Raw genomic sequence first — 23659 nt, 5'->3', positions numbered from 1 at the left:
TCTTTCTTTTCCTCTCATTTACTCTTTCTATCTCTTCATTATTCATCCACTCTTTTCTTTCTTTAATTATTCCCTCCTTGTGTAACTCTGTCTCCTTATCCTCTTTCACTATACATTTCTTCTTCTTTCGCTTTCCTCTCCTCCCACATTCACGCATACTTATTCCCCTTTCCCCTTCCTCCTCCTCCTCCTCCTCCTCCCTCCTCACTATTATTCTTAAATTCACCAGCTACTAGACTCTCTCCTCCCCACTTACTTCCCCATCATTTCTCCCTCGCCCCTATTATCCTTTATCATTCCCTCCTCTTCTTTCGTAATTACCACTACTCTCCTCCTTCTCCCCTCTCCCTCTACCCTATTCACCTCTCATCTTCCTCTCACCACCCCCCTCACTTTCCTATATATTCTGGATCTCTTTCTCTTTTATTCCCTTTCACACACACACACACACACACACACACACACACACACACACACACACACACACACCAAAAAAAGCAAATTTATGAGACATCAGAGAGAGAGAGAGAGAGAGAGAGAGAGAGAGAGAGAGAGAGAGAGAGAGAGAGAGAGAGAAAATTCAGTCAACAAATGTGAATCACTGTGAACATTATGCAGTTTGTCTGGTGCAGAAAAAAGTTTGTTGTTGTGTTGTTTTTGTTTTTGTTGTTGTTAATGTTGTGGTGGTGGTGGTGGTGGTGGTGGACTATAGAGCCATCGAGTTTTGAACATTTTGTGTGTATGCGTATGTGTGTGTTTGTGTGTATGCGTATGTGTGTGTTTGTGTGTATGCGTATGTGTGTGTGTGTGTGTGTGTTTGTGTGTATGCGTGTGTGTGTGTGTGTGTGTGTGTGTGTGTGTGTGTGTGTGTGTGTGTGTGTCCTTTCCACTCCCTTCCACACACCCCTTTCACCCATTCATCAAGATCTCAGTGTTATTCCCACCATCAATATATTCCCTCCACCACACAAAACTCTAATATCCACCTGAATATGGAAACCCAGCCATACCTCCACCCTTCATCTCCCTCATATAAAATAAAGTTCAGGAAATATACACAACTGACCAAGGACCAGATTCTGAAACGCGCACCACGACTACTTTCAAAAGGCTCTAGTTGAAGTGACACTGGTTTTTTAAGAGAGTTTATATAGTTTTAGTGACATATTACTAACATTTTTACATTATGAACAAGAGAAACAGTCTTGAGAACCCGGCTAATCACGTATGTGGCGTCTGAAAATAGTCAAGGTGAGAGAGCAAAGCGTTTCCGCATACAGTAAGGATCAGTTGAGTCACCTGTTACTCTTACGTATTTCCAGTGTGCTTAAGTTTTGTGATATGCTGACAGTCTCCCTACAACAGTTAATTGATATTCTAGCATGTAAGACTTAAGACTCAGGCGAAAAACTGAGGAGAAGAGGAAAGTTTTAAGTTACTCTAACAGGAAAGACGCAAGGAACTTCACACACAAGACTTAAAACAGAGAACACCAAACACAAGAATGGAATGTGTTACGTTACTCTGACCATCACTAAACCACACAGCCAATACACAGGGAAGTCACAAGAAACCTCACACATTAGATTTAAGACAGAAGAAACTAAACACAAGAGAAAGGAAATGTGTTTTTACTCTTACCATCACTAAGCCACACAGCCAGAGAAGACACAAGGAACCTCGCACACAAATAAAAGTGCCAAGGTTTTCAGTGTGTGCAAGAAGGCAATCTATAAAAATGCCAAGGTTTTCAGTGTGTGCAAGAAGGCAATCTATAAAAAAGCAAAGAGCTAAGCAAACATCAAGCTAAAGCTCCATTAACACACACAATAGGAGAGAGAAGGTTAAGCTATTAAGGTGATTGGGAGGGAGAATTAAGTAAGGGAAAAAATAACCTTGAGGCAACAGTTGTAACTAAAAATATCCGGCCAAAGTGAAAACTGAGGGTGAGTGGAAGAGGATTTGAGAAAGAGGATTGCCCACGATAAACTAGATTGTTAGGTGATAATAGATTGCCCTCCTTCCCCTTGCTCTCCCTCTTCCTTTCCCTCTCTCCCACTTCTGACCACCAACCCTCTCCTGACCTGAGAACACACAAGCAGTTTTCAATGATTTTGTTGCAATTATAATTATTTATCAACAATTGCAAAAACGCTACATTTCCTTTTATAACTTTACCAATTTCGACCATTATCTATTTTTTTTTTATATAATCATACTTGTTATTTTACTCCATTCGCCTTTATAACTTTAAAATTACTCAGTTACTATTTTTTTTTTCAACCAGGAACTGCATCTTACTCACCCTTAAAATGCAAGATTTTTCAAGTGCGGTAATTACGGGAAGCTATTCTCTCCCTCTTTACTGTCTGATAATAAAAAATTTGAGAGATTATCCCGGAAATCTAGGCAAAGCATCACCCATAAAAGTGTGAAGACCAATCAGTAAATTTCATAATCATCTCAGATTTCCGTCAAAGTGATGAACGCAGCAAAGTATGCCAGATAAAACGTGAGGTCCGGAGATCCATCAGCAAAGTTACTAATGAGAAAGTTCAGTTAAGTTAAAAACTGTCTCGTCTGAATTCGTGGTATTTTTCAGGGACGCCGTAAAAAATATACGACCACAAAGGAGTCACTGACCGACTAATTCTGCTCTATTTAGCTTTCTTGAGAAACACTTGAGGCATTGACGTAACTCTCACTCTCTCTCTCTCTCTCTCTCTCTCTCTCTCTCTCTCTCTCTCTCTCTCTCTCTCTCTCTCTCTCTCTCTCTCTCTCTGACACTTTTCGCTTCAATATTAAGGCAACACTCACGAATTTTGGTCCGTTTTCATTTTTTTTTACGAAGATACGCATAAAAAAATTAACACATTGAAACCCCCCCCCAAAAAAAATCACGTCTGACACTGAAATAAATAACTAAATTAAATCAGATGACAAAAAAAAATAATAATTAATACCACGAAGCAGAAGAAAATTCAATACACTCAGAAACACACAGGAACACGAAACACACGCACAACATTGTAAACATCATGTGAGAAATGAAAAATAAAATAAATAATAATGGTAATAAAACTCTGAACTAACCTCAATCCACAAGGGCGCCAGAAGTCTAGAAACTGAACACAAATCCGCGATGACCTCTGTGGGCTGACCTTTCCACATCCACCTACGAAAGAATACAACAAATGAATCAGAACGAAAAAAAAAAAAAAAAAGCGGAAATAAAAGGTTAACGGTACACTTCCCACAAATTATCAGCTAATAATTACCAAGCTCTGAATTTGTAATCTAAGCAACATTAAATATTCATTCACACAAAAACCTCAGTTAATATGATAGAAGAATTCATCTGACAGGACAGGGCGGGGTAGAGGAGGCCAGGATAGGGCAGACTAGGGCAGGACAAGGTAGGGAAGGGGAGGGTGGAGCACGGAAAGACAGGGAAGGGTAGAGCAGGCTTAGTTAAAGTAGAGTTGGTGTAGGGAAGGGAGAGCACGGCATGGGAGGGCAAGTGAGGGTAGGGTGAGGCAAAATAAGACAGGGCAGAGGTGGAAAGGTCAAGGTAGGGCAGGATAAAGAGAATAAGGCATAGTAAGGTGAGGCAGGACAAGGCAGGACAAGGCGAGGCATAGTGGAAGAATACATGGCAAGGAAGAGTGGAGCAGGACAGAACAGAACAGTAAGAGGAAGCAGAAGGCAAGAGCTGTGATGGTGCATGGAAGACAAAGGAAAGGTTTGGTACAGTTTAAAGTACCTGCCAGCCTATGTTTGTCTCAGCTTCATTCCTCACCACGCCTCCATGAACAGTGATAATTTGCTTCATTCTCTGAAACCATTAACTCCACTCTTTTAACCATTTGGGCATGTTACTGTACAATTTTATACATCCCAATCGTAGCTTGATTTCACTTAAGTTTGTTTATTACATTTTCTACTTTCATGGCAGTTCAGTGGTCAATATTCAGCTCACAATCTAAATGTTCCGGGTTCGAATCTCCAGCAGGTAGCTTTAACTTGAGATTTATTAGTAGCATGTATATTGTATAATGACTAATCCCATTACTACTCCTGCTTATCCCGTCTCTTTAAAAATTCAAGTGCCATTGTGTCGCTGCCTCTCCAAAATCTCATTAATATTAAGCCAATACACGTGTGGCTGTGTGGAGCGACGGATTATGTTCCTGACGCACTGATTTCACACCTTAATTTAATTCCAACCTACCTATACTGATTACCTTTTATTTTCTCTTATTTTGATCAAATTTAATCTAAACCCAGATCTTCTTATCCTCTGAAAAAAAAAAAAAACATGAAAACAAGTAATGTTGTCTATATTAATGAGCCGTGTATCCTTCAGTAAAAGTATTAAAAATGGAGACGTGGATAAATTTGCCGGGGCACCATACTCGTACATCAATTATCACGAGTGGCAGACAACAGGTTTAATTGTACTTTCCACGCACTAGTAGTTAATATTAAAGAAACCAGAAATAATTCAATACAAATCGTATTTAGTTTAAGTTTTACACACACGGACTTTTATAAATGCATGTATTGCCTGTCAATTCATATATTTGTATCTACACAATACCCTCCTGTGAGCCGACCACAGTAACCTACACCGGTGCGCTGCTACTTCGTCACAATATTAAGAATCATCCATGTCATTCTAATATGTAAATGAAAAAGAACAAAAGAGCTATGTTTGGCTTACCTGAATATCGGCAACCCTGCGCCTCCGTCGTGGCCAGCACTTCACTGGCTAACCGGGCCCACCACTGCGTCTCGGCTCCGTGGCAGGCAAAGACTCCCAGACAAGACACTACTAAGCTGAAGAGAAACTCCAAGACAAGGTTGCAGTGTTATTTAGCGGACAAGCAAAAGGCACATCACATCACATTACATAACTATATCTCATGACAAATTATCAAGGCATATCCCATCTATTTATTTACCTGCGCGATTTGACAGCCTCTCGACCCCGTGGCAGGCAAATGGACCCCAGACCACCCACTCGTAAACTGAAATGAAACTCCATTGACCAGATTGTAGTGTTGTTTATCGGACACGTAAAAGGCGATGTTTCCTATCACTTTACTGTATAGCATTACACAACTATATTTCATGACAAATTAGCATCAATAGATTTAACGAAACATAACCCATCTATTTTACCTGCGTGGCTTCACCGAGGGCCAGGAGAAGACTTCACATGGGCTGGTACACTTCCGTCACTTCAGTCACTTCAATAACTATTAAGAGTCCAAAAAGAAATTAAGTTGCTGAAAAAAAAGATGAACATCAGTGCAAACCTCCCTAACCTTCCGAGTGAGGCGAGGACAACTGGTGTTCCCTCGCCGGTGTCCCTCGATGACGCCAATGTTATGCACTCACTCATCTATTGAAAAAAGTTAAATCATCGCGTACACATCCGACCACCTCCACACATGCACTACATAAAATAAATCACACTTCTTAAACCCCTTAAAACCGTAAGAGTGGTGGGAGGGAGCGAGCACTTCCACACACAGGCTCACCCAGCTCCCTCCCCTTAAGCCACCGCCACCATCACCAGCATGAGCGTGATTTTACTCTTGAAACTGATACACTGAGTGAGAAATGACTACATGTAAATGTCTCTTAAGTTATAAACAAATGAGGAAACGCAGATAGGAGGTAATAAAATAAAGATTAGGTAAATACAATAGGATAACAAGGAGAGGTAGCGCCAGCTCCAGCAAGACTCTCCCGGCTCTCTTCTCCGCCATCTTGACGTCACTCGGTCAAGTCACGGGATCTTTTAATATAATTCCCCGCTATTTCTTTAAATGACCTTAAGTACTCATCAGCATCTTGTTTAAAGACTCCAACCACCTGTATATAATGAACATACATATGTAGCGTAATGCATAAAATAAAATATGATGCGCGCGGTGTGTGGCAGCCCGGCGTTGAAGCATCTCTCCTCCCTCCACCTTCCTATGTCTCGACGCCGCCGCCACCTGGATTATCAGCGCTATTTGGCTTTCATTCTCTTCAAACTCCTTAAGAACCTGAGTGAGGGGTGGCAATGTATTAGATGCGTGTCATAAAACAGATGAGGAAATAAGAGTAATGAGGTAATGAGGCTAGGAAGGTGGAAAGTCCATAGCGGTAAGTCATGTTACACAGCCAGCTGGTCCTCGCCGCGCCACCGCCTTCCGCCTGGCAAATCACCGGCTCTTTCATCACATAGCCATTAGAATTATGATAATACCACCACCCAGTTAACTATGCTTGCCGTATATGCTGGAAACAAACTATAATAATGACAAAACGAGCGACATCACTATGCACAAGGCATAACCAGACCTAACATTACGCCACCACCACCGCCACCACCCTTATTACCACAACGACCATGCCCATCCACTAGATTATTACCACTTGTAGGACTTACCCCAACTTGTATATGCCTTGGAATAAGCTCAGCATAACGTAGGGACACGAAACAAGAACACATGAGGAAAACCAAGAGTGGTGGTGGAGTGGGGAAGCATCGGCGGCAACAGCGCGGGGCCGAGGGACGCCAGGCAGCGGCACTCACTGTGGCTGAACTTTCGTCTATTCCTCTGCAAGCTGCCTGGGTCTATGTAGCATACCAGTATATATAAGTAGTAAGACGTTCATATAACTACATAGGGGAGAGATGTTATAAAAGGTCCTTACCTTTTATATGGAAGGCGATATGGAGATATGGAAGGCGAGGAGTGGTGGCGTCACACAGGTCACCCCCCTATCCCAGAACCTGCCGGTTTCCAGATCACCGACTCAGTTTCTCAAATAGCAACTGAGTACGCCTTTCAAAACCTGGAAATAATAGTAACGATACATCTGATAATTAATTACATGAAGACGAAGAACCGCGCAGCTCCAGGAGCCACGAAGAAGCACAAATGTCTCTAGGTTTCTTCACCAGCCGCGGGATCACACACTCCGCCCGCCGCTGCTGCAGGAACTCTGACGCCTTGTCAGCACGTCCTCCAGCTTCCTCCTCAGTCCCTCCCACCTCCCCAGTTTGCGTGACGACGGGCATGACACCTCTCCTCACGTATTCTCACTAACTGCCGGGACTCCGAGTGATTCCCTGTGAAAATAATAAATGTTTTACTTGTGCGTGCCATTCATGGATGAAAATATAAAGTATTGGGGATGATACTTGGTAAATACACCTGATCGCACCTGCAATTTATGCCCGCCGCTTTCCCCGCCTGCTCCCGCTCCTCGCTCATTATCCACCGAACCACCACGTAGGTAGTGCAATGGTTACTGACATTGGCGATGTTAACGCTGTTAAGACAATTTCGTCATTTACTTACGTTGAACCTCACTGTCTTATAACACCCAGTAAAGAGAGATTGATGGAAATGTATGTTTTAACGAAAAAGAACAGTAATGAATGGCAGGTTCAGACATGCAGCTGGCACCCACCTTGCCAGCAACTACACCGAGCCAAAAGCCGGCAGGGCGTTCATTGGCTGCCGTGTGTATCACGATATTGCGTCAGTGGCCTCAGCCAGCAGCAGGGTAGCGTCGCTGCGTCATCATCCCCTTTGCGGATTTCCGTTTACTTTAATAAAAGTAATCTTTTATTGAACACTCCTTTCGTTTCGTTACTTGAGCAATAAATGTCACGTATCACGAGAGAGAGAGAGAGAGAGAGAGAGAGAGAGTGTGTGTGTGTGTGTGTGTGTGTGTCCCTTTTATTTTTTGTTGTTTTTTACACTACATTTTGACGGACATACAGACGGACAAACAAACAAACAGACAGCCAGATAAACAAACTCCAGACCCTTATCTCTTCCATGAACTGTGTTCTTTGTTTCCTTAGAAACCAGACGCAAGCAGGCAGCGGGCGTGGGCCTGCAGGGACAGACGGTGAGGTTGCCGATGTTGTGTACCCCGACACAGAGACCGCGGAAAAGACTGATGTGGAAAAAGAAGAGGAAGATAAGCTAGAATACATAACTAGTGAAGAAGAGGAGGCGGAGAGGCATGCTTTTTATGTGGAGGAAGCATTTTACAACGAAGTGGAGGAGGTGGAGGAGGTGGAGGAGGTGGAAGCTGCCTCCAGACTCGTGGCGGGAGATGCCTGGCCTGGGGATGTGCAGGGTCACTACCTGTCGCCGCCCGCTAACATTGCTGACCTCGCACGTGGCCAGGTGAGTGTGGAGACCCATTTGCCACTGGCGGGTCATTCCTGATTATTATTCTTTCTGGTAAAACGTAGTAGGTTTGGTGCCTGGCTGGGATTATATTCTCATAAAAGCTGTCAACAATTCATGACACAGTTTTGTAATATATCTATTGCCTCTGTTTTGTATTCACACAGTTCCCATGACATGATCTATATAGTAGATATGAAACAAATAGCAAGCAAACCATATACTCGATATTTGAGAGTACGGTGCATTTTCTCTCCAGCAGGACACCGAGGCGCTTGTCGGCGGTGGGCTACGTCGGGCGTCGCGGGACCTCGGCTTGTCCCATTACCCGCACACAGGTACTGCACACAGATCCTCTACTCCTGCTGCTGCTGTTGTAGCCTTCCATGTGTACAGATATTACCAGCTTCTCTCATGAGTCGCTAATTCTCCTGTTCCTTCTCCCCAGAGTCCGCCCCACAGTTCCGCTACACGCCGATCGACCAGACAGTGTCCCCCGGGGCTCCCGTGTCCCTCAAGTGCTCAGCTGTGGGCTCTCCCCCGCCAGTGATCACCTGGACCCGCGACCAGCAGCCTCTGCCGCCCTCCCACCGGTGAGTCGTGCCGCGCGCCCTGCCCAGGAGCCGCTCACCTCTCCTCACCTGTCAGACCTGTCCAAGGATCCTCCCGGTTTACAGTCACTTGGTACTAGGGTGGATGGTAATCAGGTCATAAAGGCCTCAAGTCAGATGATCCTTAAGACAAATCGGTCTAAGTACAGTATAGCTCCCGAGCCGCCCACCTCCCCACACCAGTCTCCACCCCCACCATTAACCGTCCCCTCCCAGGAGTCCTTCCCTCCCTGCATCCCCGAGACATGCACCGTGCACCGCTCACCCCTTCCCCTCATATTCAAACTTCACTATTAAAAACTGAAACGTCCCTCGCCTATACATCTCTGGCCTCCCTCCCCAGGACCAGCGTGGGCAGCTTCCGCACCGCGCTGGGGCAGGTGGTGAGCCACGTGAACCTGAGTGACGTGACGGTGCGGGAGGGCGGCACCTACACTTGCACCGCCCACAACGCCCACGGCGCCCAGGCGCACTCCGCCCGCCTCAATGTGTACGGTGAGTCTCCCATCCCACCGCCCACCGCCCCCTGTGGTTTACAATCACTTGGTATAGGGGCGGATGGTACTCAGGTCATACAAGCCTCAGGTCAGATGATCCTCAAGACAGATCGGCCTGAGAGCAAATAGGCCTCAGAATGTTTGGTGTTAGACACACTTGGTACCCAAACCACTTGGTCCCCATAATATCTCTATAAAACTCAAACACAGACGTCTGGACTTCAGACTTTGTGAATCAAACATGTGGATCCACATGGACCAATATAATGTTTGCCAGCCCACCCACTACTTACCAAATCACATCCACACATCCACTTAAACGCTAAACCATATCCATCCACTCACATCCACCCACACACAGCCGTAACTCCATCCATCTATCCACCGACTCACACTCACCCACTCACCCACACCCATTAGCCCACCCATCCAGACACCCACTCAACCACATCTACCCATTCACCCACCACACATTACCTACAGGTCCACCCGCTTATCCTTCCACTCGTCTCCTACCTACTAACCCACCCACTCACACTCACCCATCCATTATCCTATCCACACTCACCAAACCACCCACCTAGCAACCCATCCATCTACCACCCACTGCACATTAACCTACCCATCCACAACCACAACCACCCGCTAATCCATCCACCCATCTATCCATTGTCCAGTGACTCTCCACAAACCTACTTACTCATTCATACTCACCCACCCAACCACTTACCCATACAACCACCCATCTACTCTCCTACACCAAAGCCTCCCACCCTTCTCTCTCTCTCTAAGATGGATTAGTGAATGAAGGACTGATGTGCGAGTAGGTGGGTGTATGGAAGGGTAAACGGGGGTAGGTAGCTAGATGGATGGATTGATTAATTTGTGGACAGATGTGTGAATGGGTGAACGAATGGATAGGTGGAAGGGTGAGTGGATGCGTGAGTGGCTCGGTGGGTGGATATTTGGGTGGGTGGATAGATGAGTGAGTAAATGTTTAGGTTAGTTAATGGGTGTGTGTATGGAGGGGTGTGTGAATGGGTAGCTGCATTCATGTATGGCTAAATGAATGGATGGGTGGATTGAAATGTGGATGGAAGAGTAAGTGGATGGTTGGATAGATGGATGGATGGATGAATGAGTTGTAGGTAGGTGTGTTGTTAGATGGGTGGATGGGCTGGTCAGTAGAGGGGTAGGTGGATGAGAGTGTGAATAGTTGTGTGGATAGATGGATGGATGGATGGATGAATGTGTGTGTAGAGTGTGTGAGTGGACGGGTGGTTGAATGGATGGATCGATGGGAGTCAATGGCTGGATGGATTGGTAAGTGGATTGGGGGTGGTTGAGTGGTTAAGTGGTTGAGTGGATGGAGGTATGTGGTTAAATAAGTAGATGGATGGACTGGTGAACATTATATTGGTGTGTGCGGATCAACACACTGCCTTCTAGAAGCCTGTAGTCCAGACGTCTAGAGACATTTTGGGGTCCAAGTGGTTGGGGCAGCAGGTGCCTCGAGTACCAAAGGCCTATTTACACTTAGGCCGATCTATAGTTCCCTCATCTCATGTTTGCCTGCCTCGAAGTCGCCGCCTACAAACTCGCCCACCCCCCACAGGTCCGCCTTTCGTGCGCGCCATGCCTAACGTGACTGCCGTGGCGGGGGAGGACGTGCGGCTGTGGTGTCCCGCGGGCGGGTATCCGGTGCCCGCTGTCTCCTGGAGGAGGGACGGGCGCTCCCTCCCCTCCTCCATCAGGTAAGAACCCCACACCTGACCTTCTCTTGCCAGTGAGTCCTAATTCATCCTGATTCAGGTGACAACAGTGACAGAGGAGTGCTGAAGGAGGTGCTGAAGGGCGTGTGTGTTGCAGGCAAGAAGTGCTAAGCAACGGCACGCTGCTGGTGCGGACGGCGAGCCACGAGGACGCCGGTCGCTACTCCTGCGTGGTGACGGGCAGACAGGGCCAGACAGCCGCCTCGCACACCTTCCTGCACGTCCTCAGTGAGTCGCCACTCCCTCTCACCCTTTTCCTTCAAGCCTCTGCCTCCCAGGCTGAACATGCTCTTGGATATTTCTCTTCCTCTCGCCCCACCAACACGTTCCTGCATGTACCAGTTTCTCCTGCAAACCCTCTCTTCGATCCTTCATTTAGTGGGTTTTATGACCTACATGGAAGCAAAATAAAACTTGGTCTTTTCTAATCCTCAGAGCCGCCAGAGATTGACACGTTCACCTTTCGGGCGGGGCTGGAGGAGGGGCGGCGGACGCAGCTGTCGTGTATGGTGACGGGCGGCGATCTGCCCATCACCATCAACTGGCTCAAGGATGGCCGCCACCTCCAGCATGACCCGGACCTCGAGAGTAAACAAGTTAGCGACTTTTCGAAGGTGAGCCTTGGAAAGCTTCAAAAGAAAACGTGTGATATTTGAAAACGTGTGCCTTTGATGGAGGACTTTGATGCAATTTACTGTGTGTGTTGTCAATATCCTATTTGTCTCCCAGGCTGTTTTCGTGAAGCTGCAGCTGATGGAGGGAGTGGCTGGATCGATATATTGACTCTAGGTCGTGGCTCTTCGCTAAACTCATGTTTTTTTTTTTTTTATACTGCAGCCTTCTACATGTTTATGAATATAGATATACCGTAAATTTCCTTCATAGAAGCGGCTCAACTAATCGCCTCACTCCCTTAGGTGCTGGTGTTCAAGCGGCTGCAGGAACACCACTCGGGCACTTACACGTGTGAGGCCGCCAACGCCGCCGCCTCCGTCAATCACACCGCCACTCTCAAAGTCAGGGTGAGTTACTGAGGGGGCAAACCTGCTCAACCTCTTCAGAACACGAACATAAATGAAAGGCCCGTATTCAGAAACGCTTTGCTCTCACCACGACTGGTTTTCAAGGCCACATAGATTATTAGCCGGGTTTCAAAGAGTGTTTTTCCTATTAATAATGTAGAAATCTTGTTAATCTCTCACTAAGACCGTGTAGACACCATTGAAAATCCGTGTACCTTCAACTACAACCTTTTTAAAGTGGTGGACGTGAGGCGCAGAGGTGTTTCAGAATACAGTCCAAAGTATAGAACGGAATACAATTTTTTAGGCCACAGATGTGAAGGACAGCAAAACGAGTTGTAGACGAGAGTAAGTGAGACTTTCTATACATACCTGAAGACTGACGCCCTCTTCCCCGTCCTCCCGTCGCAGTTTATGTGTTACAGATATAAAGAACAGGTTGAGAAATTATAGGTAAGTGTCACTCGCCTCATTCAAGCTCACCTGACCCTCTCTTATCCGTCCTCCCGCGTCAGGTGTCGCCGCGGTGGGTGGTGGAGCCCGGGGGAAACACGGCGCTGGTGGATTCCACGGTGGTGCTGGACTGCAGTGCCCGCGGCCACCCGCAGCCCGTCATTACCTGGATGAAGGCGCCAGGTACGTAGACTTATGTGACCGGAATATGAGTGAAGACGTTCTGAAATGCACAACATTAAATTTGACCACAGTTTGCTACATGTGTTGTACTTTTCTCAAATATTATTTTACGAAGCATTAATGCAGAAGTAACCATTATACCTGCATCTATCTCCCTACGTATCCCTAAATGCCCTTTAAGTACTTAAGCTATCCTCTGTGCATCTACACAATCCATTACCTGCCACGCTACTACAGGGAACACCAAGATGGACTTCCAGCCGTTGGTGGTGGACGGTCTCAGGTCCTCGCAGGCGTCCAACGGCTCGCTCATTCTGCAGAACACCAAGACCACGGATGCTGGCTGGTACCTCTGCCGTGCCGCGAACTCCGTGGGGAAGCCGATCTCCAAGGCCGTCCAGCTCACTGTACATGGTAGGCCACAGATCACATGTTTTATAACTACTTAGAAATTTTTCATTGGACCATCGAGTCTCTTATCTGTATTTTTCATTTCAATGTACACTATCTCTGAGATACATTTTTTCTAGAGTATTTGTGTAATCGTGGTCAGTAGATAAATAGAATACACCTCTGGCGGGGGAAGGACGTGCAGAGAGTATTACTGTGATGTGCAGGTGCTTGATGACTCACGTGTCCCTCTCATCCATTAGCAGTAGTGGCAGTAGTTCATTGTCCACAGCTTTACAGTATTGTCATCACACAGATTACTTTTCTTATAATCAAGAACAAGACTAATTTACCGAAGCAAAATACGCAGTCCATAAACTACACCTGCCTAACTCACCATCCCTCCTTATTCACCTGTTTCACTCACTTCCTCTCCCGCCAGTCTCTCACGCACCTGTCCCACAGTTCATTTGCCTCAACTACCTGTGCTTCATTCATGAGTTCCTCTTCATTCAGCCTTCTTGTTCGCCCTCAGCCCCTGCCCGAGTGATGACGGAGGGGGGAAGGGTGACGGGACACGCCGGCCAGGTGGTGACAGTGACGTGTGAGGCCACAGGTGACGACCCTCTCACTCTCACCTGGCTGAGGCACCACGCCCCTATATCACCCGGACATAGGTAGCACGCTGTCCTATTTACACTATCATTATTGAGCTTCAGTAATAATACTAAAACACTATTCTAAAAATGTTAACTACAAAGATATCCGTGAACATCTATATACATCTTCCATTTAATGAAGGATATAAGTACGATTAATTGTGAGACATAAAATTCAGATCTACCTACTCACTTTTTTCTCCGTTCGTTGTTTTCTTCAAGTCAAGTGTTGGCGCCATGTACGGGTCTTATGCAGGTGTTTCTGTCCTTTGCATCTTCCTCTGTGACTCCTATCCTTTGCAGTTCTACCTCAATTATATCCCTCCATCTCACTCTCTTTCTTCCCCTCGATCTTCTTCAGACTATTTTAATCAGTTCCTGGTCTACTCATCTAACTACGTGACCAAACCATCTCATTTTACATCTTATCACTTCCGTATTGCATTCCACTCCTCTTCTCCTCCTCATTCTTCCCTTCACTTCCCTAGGGCCACCATCAGGGAGAGCGAGGGGGGCGGGGTGGTGAGGGCGGTGCTGGAGATGCACTCCGTCACAGCTGCCGACGCGGGCCCCTACACCTGCCGCGCCAGCAACCCTCACGGGGACCACTCGCAGGTGTTCGACGTTGCCATCATAGGTGAGTGTCCGCACCCATCTTTTCTCTTTGAATCCCACCTCGGGAACACCTGTCTGGAAAGATGCTTATTTATTTATTTATGTATCCATATTGATACTGCCATCTTTTACAAGTTTTCAGTCCTCATTACTACAATATATGTTACTTTCCTGAATTTTGCTTACCGTTATTGTGCCACACTCTCTCCTGTTTTTTTTTTATTTATTTTTTTTTTCAATAATTCGACACATTTCTACTTTCATCCCTGTCCCCAGAGCCTCCCACGCCACCCTCTAACGTTGAGGTGAGCGAGGTCACCAGCCGGTCCGCCGTGGTGACGTGGCGCCTCCCCCAGCCTGCCGCCGTCACCATCCAGTACAAAGGTACTCGTCTCCTTCCTTCACTCCCAGCGCCACTATCACCCGCGACACGCCACTCATCGCCAAGGCGCTGCGGTGCATTTGTTCTTCTCTCTGCTTGTCTTTTTCTGTCATTTTCCCTCAATATGTTTATAAATAAAGTTTGTTTTTTCCATCTCTCAAGCAGCAGCGGAGGACGAGACGTGGGCGTCGCACGGTCGTAACGTGAGTGTGGGTCAGTGGGCCGCGTCACATGTGCTGACAGGCCTCTCCCCACACCTCACATATGTGGTCAGGCTGATGGCGCACAACGACCTTGGGGTGTCGCTGCCCTCACCCACGCAGCTCTTCACCACCACGGAGGAGGGTGAGTGCCGTGAAGACCAACGCTGGCATGTGACAGGTTCTGGAAATCATTGCATCACTACGTATCAAGTCGCCACCTCAGTTCCGTCATGTCCACGCGCTTCCTTTTTATTCCACAGCGCCCTCCGGAGCTCCCAGGGACGTGAGGGTAGCGGCCGGGGGCCCCCGCTCTTTGCTGGTCACCTGGCGTGCCCCAGACCCCCGCCTCACCCATGGGACCCTCAGAGGCTACACTCTCGCTCTGCGCCGCCAGAACCTGCAGGGCCACTTCACCTTCATCACCAGGCCCGTCATCGGTGAGAGAGAGAGAGAGAGAGAGAGAGAGAGAGAGAGAGAGAGAGAATGGGGGGAGGGGGGAAGGAGAAAGAAGCCAAAACTTATGAAAACTCCCTTCAATCCTTCCCACTGCTTCCTCTCAGACTTGGGCGGCGTGGAGCAGTACGAGGTACGCGGCCTGGTGCCGGCGTCCCTGTACGAGGTGGCTGTGCGAGCCTTCACCAGGGCGGGGCCGGGGCCGCTCTCCTCCCCCAGGATCGTCGACTCCACCTCTCATGACGGTAGGCGGTGGGACATTGAAACACGGGAGAGATAGGAGAAACGCGAAGGGAATGTTTTTTTTTTTCTTTCTCATTTTTGTGGTAAACCATGACTCTCTCACACCTTCCCGCAGCTCCATCGTGTTCTCCTGCCGGTGTATCGTGCCGTGGGTCGGGGCGCGGTGGAGTGAGGGTGTGGTGGTCGCCGCCCTCCACTAGTTGCGTCCATGCTCCTGTCAGCGGCTACACCATCGTCGCCACGCCCACCAGACACGTCCAGTCCTCCGGTGACAGTGAGTGGCCTGCAGCACCCTGTACATACGCCCACGCTGTTCACTCAAGGAGAATGATAAAAAAGTTGTCCACAGCCATCAAGTACTGAAGTTCCTTAGCATCTATGCCTCACTGATTAACGCAGAGTAATGGAACTGTACTATTAACCCATGTGATCTAACAGCGCGTGTCCCTCACCAGGCAGCGCGTGGGAGGTGAACACCACCAACTTGGAGAAGAACCTGGACTCCCTGCCTCCCGCCACCAACATCAGCGTGAGGGTGAAGGCGTTCAATGAGGTGGGCTTCTCTCCGCCCAGCCGACCAGTCTTCTGCGTCACTGAGGACGATGGTGAGGAACTGAAACCTTTCTTTTGTATCTTTGTGTAGTGACTAGAATTCGAGCTTCCAGTCTGAGCAAAGAACTGAACAGTATTAATTGACCCATCAAAACACAATGGGCAGTACAACAGTTTGACTTAACATACTAATATTGAAAGTTTATCGCCTGTATTAATACTTTTACTCATGTCCCCCAGTGCCCGGCCCGCCTGAGGGAGTGAGGGCAATGGTAACTGGCCCCACCACGCTGCTGGTCACATGGTCGCCGCCGCGGCCCCACACTGGCACCATCCTCCACTACACCCTGTACTCCTCCAGGGACGAGCAGGTGAGGAGGCGAGGGAAGGGAAACCAGAAAGTAAAATGTTAAGACAGAATTGTCCATTAACAACAGGTCACGCTTTTCTGCAGAGATGAAAGTGTTGCTTCCTCGTTACAGGTGGCGATCAGGGACGTGGTGGGCGCCGGGGGCTCGGAGGCCACGTGGCGGGAGCTGAGCGGCCTCACGCCTGCCTCCAGGGTGCAGGTGAGTCAGCGGCGCCACGGCTGCCTCTTTGTGCTGCGTCAGGAATGTTTTACTTCTCAGCCTGGAGAGTGATGCGGCAGGTAATCCATTCCGCCTCGTCTCAGGTGTGGGTGACGGCCAACACCGTAGCAGGGGAGGGCACCCCGTCACCAAGAATCACCGCCATCCCCAACCCCAAGCCCAGCTACACCCCTGCTGCTGTTGGTGGAGGCAGAACGTGGCACGTGGGCGTGGGGGCGGGCGTCACTTTGGGCTGCCGGGGTCTTGGCTCACCATCTCCCACAACCAGTTGGACGCGCGAGGGCGTGGCGGTGAGCAGCGGACAGCTGATGCAGCTGCTGCCGGGGGGAGACTTGCACCTCACAGGTGAGTGGCGGAGAGGGGGAGCAAGTGTAGGAGCAAATCAGATACTGACTTGTAGGTGACACATTCTTTCCGAAGCGCCTCGCACGTAGTCCCTGTCTGACTCTTCCCTCAGCGGTGCGTGAGTCCAACAACTACACGTGTTGGGCGAGGAGCAGCGCAGGCGTGGACAGCCTAACACACCAGGTGGTGGCCCTCACGCCCCCCGCAGCGCCGAGCCTTTCCCTTTCCCACGCCTCCCACCACGCCCTCAATCTCACCATCACGTCCGCGGGTGATGGAGGTGCTCCCATACTGGGTAGGTCTCCTTTGTAGCCTTATGATGCATACTTCTGAGGAAGTGGCGTTTAGTCGTGCCTGGTTGGGCGCTCATGCTCCTGGTCTGTTTCAGGGTACACGGTACACCATCGTGGGCGCGCTGGAGAGTGGGTGGAGGTGGAGGTGGCCCCCGGGGTGAGCGGAGTCGTGGTTCGGGGGCTGCCATGTGGGGCGCCGCACCACGTCTACTTGACGGCGTGGAACAGCCAAGGCGCTTCCGCCCCAAGCCCCGTCCTGGTGGCCAACACCCTCGGCAGCCGTAAGTACAGCTGTTGCCTTCCATGGAAATGTCTATAGTTCTCTTCGCAATTAATATCTGCTGTGTACCATCAGCACGTGTTCCCTCCCCCCTCACTGCTGGCCCTGCTCTCACCGCCGCTGTTTTCCCCGTCAGCCCCCGGCAGACCTGAACCTGAGCGACTCGTGGAGGTCAACTCGACGTGCGTCACGCTGCGCCTCTATGCCTGGCCCGAGCTGGGCTGCCCCATCCAGTCCTGGAAGGTGGGTGGGTCCCTCTCCGCCCTGCCTGACTGCTTAGCGAGAGGCTGGAACAGCGGAGCAGCGATCGCAAGGGGCATTCAGTTTACACGTTTTTCCATAAAGAAAGGAGTTAAACATGACAAAGCAGCTCTTTAAACAAATAAATGTACTGATGGCATTTACATATCCAATCGAGAATAACTCAAGTCTCTGATCTGTGTGTCATAGACATTCAGTGTTTTGGAGTGCGGCGTGTCAGCCTCGCTGTACCGCCGCTGCCTCACAAGCACCACATACTGTCTCCCTGCTGCAGGTGGAACTTGGCACCGAGGATGACGGCGCGACGTGGACGCCCCTCCACTCCCGCGTCACCCTCGACACCACCGATCTGGGCGTGTGTGACCTCGCCTCGGCCTCCTGGCACCTGCTGCGCGTCACGGCTTCCTCCACCGCGGGAGACACGACCGTGGTATACCGCGTGGCCACCACCGACGGTGCAGGAGGTGAGGCGAGGAAACAGGAAGAGAAATAGTTCCTATACATCCTCGCCCTCACCTCCCCCCTCACTGACCTTGACTTCCCCCGCCAGGCTCTATCGCGGCAGAGTCCGTGCAGGAGGTGCTGATGAGCGGGGTCGGCGGGCCCGGGGGCTGGCTGGACGCCCACATAGTGGCAGGGGTGGTGAGTGCGCTGCTCCTCGCCACGGCCTTCATTATCTGCGTCTGTGTCGCCGTCAGGAGGAGAAGATACGGCGGCTACAGGTGAGTGGCAGGGGGAAAGAGTAAGGTGATGGGGAGAGGTGGTGATGGAACCCAGGACACTGTATGATGGGAATGGAATGCGAACACAAAATATAGGTCGGTAAAGATATATATGAAAAGAAAGATGAAGAAACATGCTATTACAAAACATGAGAGAAGGTAAAGAAGGCTAGAAGGAGAAGTTAAACATACTTTTCACCAACAGACAAGGAGACAGCGTGGACGAGAAGGGCGGGAGCGGCGAGGATGACAACGCCCGCAACTCCGAGCTGACCCGTGCCCACTTGTACTCCCCGACGCCCACCAAGAAGCCCCGCGGCTCCCTGGCTTCCCTCAAGACCCAGGATGACACCTCGGACCCCTACGAGATCTGCCCCTATGCCACGTTCAGGTACCACTCTCGCGAGTAGTAGTAACAGCATTTGTAGTAGTAGTAGTAGTAGTAGTAGTAGTAGTAGTAGTAGTAGTAGTAGTAGTAGTAGTAGTAGTGGTAGTAGTAGTGGTAGTAGTGACTGTAAAACATAAGAAAATAAAGAAAGCTGCAAGAAACCGTCAGTCCTTCACGTGGCAGTCCATGTTTAAAGTAGTAGTAGTAGTAGTAGTAGTAGTAGTAGTAATAGTAGTAGTAGTAGTAGTACGCGTAGTAGAATCAGTTCAATACATATACAAGTTCCTATGAATACTCGCAATTATTATACATTATAGCTGGTTATTGTTTCTCTGATCTCTTCACTGGAGAAGGAAGAGGAAAGGAGGAACACAATAAGAGGCTTTTCCTTCACTAACAAATCGGTATCTTCCTCACGTATCCCTTTATTACTATTACTATTAAACGTTCCTCTGTCTACTGATCATCTTTATCTGCCTCACTTGCTCTTTCTGTCGTTTTTGCTTCACTTTATGCTCTCTCTCTCTCTCTCTCTCTCTCTCTCTCTCTCTCTCTCTCTCTCTCTCTCTCTCTCTCTCTCTCTCTGTCTATCTATCTATCTAACTCTCCTGCTGCTGCTACCACTATTACTACTACTACTACTACTACTCTCTCTCTCTCTCTCTCTCTCTCTCTCTCTCTCTCTCTCTCTCTCTCTCTCTCTCTCTCTCTCTCTCAGCTCCGTTCCTCTTGCCCTCTGTAGCGTCGGTAGCTCGGACGGCACTCTAGAGTACGGTCTGTCTCTTCACGCCATGACCCCCCGCGACTGTCTGGACCACCCCGCCGCCGCCCCGCACCCGCACCTCAGTGACAGACACGCCCCCGCCCCGCCCCAGTCCCCGGCAGCTTACGGCCACGTCGGCAGGCAGAGGTCGCAGTCGCATTACAAGGAAACTGGTGAGCAAGGTGTGTGAGTGTGTGTGGTTGTAGTAGCAGTATTATTATTGTTGTTGTTGTTGTTGTTGTTGTTGTTGTTGTTGTTGTTCTGGTATGAAGGACCTTAGCTACATTTGTTTGGGTGTTTTCACATGTATATTTAGCTATGTTTATGTTTATCTATATTTACACAATCTATTTACATAATCTATATTTTCGTGACGTCTAGAAAACAATGAGGAAAACAGTTAAGTCTATGAAAATCTTACTACCCATCACGCAATTCATTTACAAACCCCATTTGTTCCACAACAACAACAGTTAGACAAACCTACGCAACTCAGTACTCATGTACTCACTCACTCACTCCCCTACGCCTCCGCCAGAGATCGCCTACATCACGCGGGGCGGCAGAGCAGAGTACGGTAGCAGACCCAAATCCATCCCAGGCGCGCAGCTTCCCCCGACTTCCACCACGCCCGCCCCTGCCGCCGCTCCTGCCGCCTCCGAACAACGGCAGTGGGCGGAGGAGGCCAGGAAGGACACGCGAGGCCGCCAGCACCGTCCCAGGAGCCGCACTAGAGGTAGGGAGGGCAGTGGACGAGGACAGAAGGCTACGGAAATGGAGAAGACTTGGAATCATATTCTGAAACAGTCCTGCGCCGCACCTCCATTATATTCAAAAGGCTCTAGTTGAAGCTACTCGTGTTTTAAGGATGTTTTGTATGGTTCTAGTGACATTAATGATATTTGTACATTATTAGTAGGAGAAACAGTCTTGAGAACCTGGCTAATCATCTTTCTGGCCTTTGAAAATAGTCGTGGGAGAGAACAAAGCGTTTTTGAATATGTAGGATTAAGTTCAATATACATAAGAAAAACACACGAATACTCCTTCGTGTGTCTGTTAAAGGATGAAAACCAATTTCTTCCTTCCCCTCCTCAGCGGACACACCAGGCGGAGGGCGAGACTCGAGCACTGAGAGCAACGACGCGTCCTCGCCCGTGCAGCAGCAGCGCCACCACCACCACTACCAGCACCACCATCACCCGCAGGCAGGGGGCGGCGCGGGGGGTAGAGCGGGCCCCCACCCTCTGCCGCCTGTCCGCCATGCCAGGTAGTCTCAGGTAGAGGAGGCTGAGCTGTGTAGGTGGAGTCTGGCTGCCGCGGCTCCCACCACCTCCACCATTATTCCTTTCCTCCACCCTCCACCCTTCCTCCTCCTCCATCTTGTCGCTCACTTCTGTTCTCTGCCTTCTATTTTTTTTTTTTTTCAGGGCTTTGTTTCTTCTCTTCCTCCTTTGTTTCTTCCTCCATTTTGTCCTATTATTCCTTTTCTCCATCCTCCACTCTCCTCTTATCTTGTCGGCCACTTCTGTTCTTTCCATTTATCAGCGCTTTGCTTCTTCTTCTCTTTCGTTTCTTCTTCGTTTATTTTTTTTCCTTAACATCTGATTCTCTCTCTCTCTCTCTCTCTCTCTCTCTCTCTCTCTCTCTCTCTCTCTCTCTCTCTCTCTCTCTCTCTCTCTCAGCACTTGCATCCTGCCTGGTGTGGTTATGCATGCCCTGTACCGTAAATATAAAATAAAACCTCATACTAAACTCTACCCAAGAGGTCAAAAGGACGTGCCGATGGTTCTTTTTCATTTAGTTTTTGCTTCACTCACGCAGAGACTATACAATAAGCTCACTCATGTTCTCAGCTCCATGCCACCGCCTCTCAAGTCGCTGGTGTGTTGTCTAAATACAAAATCTAAACCTACTTAAGGATGAAATCGATAAATTATCCACTAGTGTAGTATACTGCAGTGTTTTATAATAGTGTGTGTGTGTGTGTATTTATATATATTTTTAACGTAATTATAGTTTATTTATCTGTTTGTTTCATTCACTCACGTTTGTCAATCCATTACCCCGTTTTCAAATAAGTTGTCCTACCCATGAACGTCCTTTTTTAATGATATAATAAGTGGTTTTCCTATTATCGTACACGAGTGTCCTACAGTTCACCCACTTATTACACATGTCATTGTAGCTGCAATGCTGTACGTACGTAGTCATGCTGTACATACTCGTACCACAAATGTGATCCGTGCCCTTGTCCCCTCATCCCTTCACCCTAACCCTCGTGTGCGCACACTCCCGTCTCCGCAGGCAGGCAAGCTGAAACTAAACAAGTGTGATCGAAATTTATCTTGATCCCGTTGACAGAGCGCGAACCGAATCCTCCTCCAGTGATTCCTCGACGCTCACGCCTCCCCGCCCACTCCACCCACCCTCCGCATTCTCCGACTCCAGGGAACTGTCGGAGGCGGAGTGCGACCGAGAGCTGCGCCGAGGAGCTGAGGGGGAGGCCGGGAGAGCGAGAGGCGGCCAGCAAGAGATAAAGGCTGAGTTGACCGTGCTGCTGCAAAGGTATCAGCAGCAGCAACAGCAGCACCGAGACGAGGACGTGGTGCAGCAACAACAGCAGCAGCAGCAGCAAGATGGCAAGCGACGGGCACCAGAAAGGAATCCCTACACGATTAATGTCTAGTGTCGCCCTGTACTTTATTGTACATAGTGGATGGTAAAGGAATGAAGAGCATATAAAGAGTTAAAAAATACGCCATGTTACGTTTTTTTTTTTTCGCCTGAGTGTTTCTATGCTGTTTTTTTTTCTCTCTCTCTCTTCAGGCTCTTTTTTTTATTTATTTTTTATTATTATTACTATATATATATATATATATATATATATATATATATATATATATATATATATATATATATATATATATATATATTTTTTTTTTTTTTTTTTACAAATCCTGGTTTGTGTAGCGCCCCTTGTGTAGTGCACCACACCGCCGAGGTTGTGACGCGAGGCACCATTACGTTGTTGTGATGACACGCTTTATATTCCTACTCTACATAGATGTAATAATACTGATACCAATAAATAAGAATAATACAAATCTTATATATCGTGTGTGTGTGAGTGTGTGTGTGTGTGTGTGTGTGTGTGTGTGTGTGGGTTTTATATATGTTGTCTTTGGATTCCATCTCGACGTGAATTGTTTATGATCTGTGCTGAATAAAGGTGATCAACGTTTGTGTCTGCTGCTTCACACGCCCCTCGAGTCTATCATGGAGGCAGGAGGAACAACACCAGTCTGACACCAGCTGTGTCAGTAACCAGTGGTAGGAAGATTCTTAAATTCCAAATCCGACATGTTTAGTTAAGTGTACCATGCATTAGGCCCACGCATTTTCTATTCTCCATAACAATGCCACCCAAATATATTCAGCCTTATAACGAGAATCGAGGGTGTAAATTACCCACACACTCACAACAACCCACAAGCACCACCGTACCTCTTACATCACCTGAATAAAGCCTCTTCCATCTCATTTTAGCATAAATATGGCATGCAGTAACTTCTATACATGTTAAGAATTAATACTAGTAATACAACAATGATTGGGTACTGTACTACTACTACTGATGCTATACAAATACAACTGCCGGTTTCCATTTAAGGTAACGATTCTCCTTCAAACATCCTCTGCGCACACCTTTCTGTGACTAGCAGATGAGGTAGTTGAAGAGCTCTCTCTCTCTCTCTCTCTCTCTCTC

At 48.3% G+C, this 23659-nt stretch overlaps 1 protein-coding gene and 1 long non-coding RNA gene across 10 annotated transcripts in view; one reads left to right on the top strand and one right to left on the bottom strand.

The window, feature by feature from the left end:
* The window catches only part of LOC135108069 (uncharacterized), an 86908-nt gene extending 79630 nt beyond the window's left edge, over positions 1-7278 (bottom strand). The window contains exons 1-4 of the long non-coding RNA XR_010272138.1: positions 6898-7278; positions 5185-6796; positions 4724-5030; positions 3094-3175 (exon numbers count right to left, since the gene is read on the bottom strand). This is a non-coding gene — a long non-coding RNA (uncharacterized LOC135108069). The remainder of the gene's footprint in view (positions 1-3093; positions 3176-4723; positions 5031-5184; positions 6797-6897) is intronic.
* Positions 1-22715, top strand: part of LOC135108067 (cell adhesion molecule Dscam2-like) — an 82344-nt gene extending 59629 nt beyond the window's left edge. Inside the window, exons 4-34 of one of the 9 annotated variants that reach the window (XM_064018664.1) lie at positions 7880-8210; positions 8476-8551; positions 8662-8806; positions 9168-9319; positions 10937-11075; positions 11191-11321; positions 11529-11707; positions 12011-12115; positions 12631-12751; positions 12989-13165; positions 13677-13818; positions 14289-14437; positions 14692-14799; positions 14960-15142; positions 15261-15437; positions 15561-15698; positions 15812-15970; positions 16152-16301; positions 16489-16619; positions 16731-16817; positions 16922-17183; positions 17296-17478; positions 17572-17757; positions 17893-17999; positions 18292-18481; positions 18568-18739; positions 18945-19130; positions 19846-20072; positions 20429-20626; positions 20989-21160; positions 22255-22715. In XM_064018664.1, the coding sequence (XP_063874734.1) occupies positions 7880-8210; positions 8476-8551; positions 8662-8806; positions 9168-9319; positions 10937-11075; positions 11191-11321; positions 11529-11707; positions 12011-12115; positions 12631-12751; positions 12989-13165; positions 13677-13818; positions 14289-14437; positions 14692-14799; positions 14960-15142; positions 15261-15437; positions 15561-15698; positions 15812-15970; positions 16152-16301; positions 16489-16619; positions 16731-16817; positions 16922-17183; positions 17296-17478; positions 17572-17757; positions 17893-17999; positions 18292-18481; positions 18568-18739; positions 18945-19130; positions 19846-20072; positions 20429-20626; positions 20989-21160; positions 22255-22579 (5188 nt within the window). In that variant the 3' untranslated portion in view covers positions 22580-22715. Of the gene's footprint in view, positions 1-7879; positions 8211-8472; positions 8552-8661; positions 8807-9167; positions 9320-10936; positions 11076-11190; positions 11322-11528; positions 11708-12010; positions 12116-12630; positions 12752-12988; positions 13166-13676; positions 13819-14288; positions 14438-14691; positions 14800-14959; positions 15143-15260; positions 15438-15560; positions 15699-15811; positions 15971-16151; positions 16302-16488; positions 16620-16730; positions 16818-16921; positions 17184-17295; positions 17479-17571; positions 17758-17892; positions 18000-18291; positions 18482-18567; positions 18740-18944; positions 19131-19845; positions 20073-20428; positions 20627-20988; positions 21171-22254 lie in introns of all 9 variants that reach the window. The other 8 variants (XM_064018663.1, XM_064018669.1, XM_064018667.1 and 5 more) reach the window with 8 other exon arrangements.
* Positions 22716-23659: the final 944 nt, after the last annotated feature.

This window comes from Scylla paramamosain, chromosome 16 (assembly GCF_035594125.1).
Source record: "Scylla paramamosain isolate STU-SP2022 chromosome 16, ASM3559412v1, whole genome shotgun sequence".
In the NCBI taxonomy this organism is placed as follows: Eukaryota; Metazoa; Arthropoda; class Malacostraca; order Decapoda; family Portunidae; genus Scylla; species Scylla paramamosain.
The sequence above is the reverse complement of the archived record's forward strand: the minus strand, read 5'-3'. Positions and strand labels throughout refer to the sequence as shown.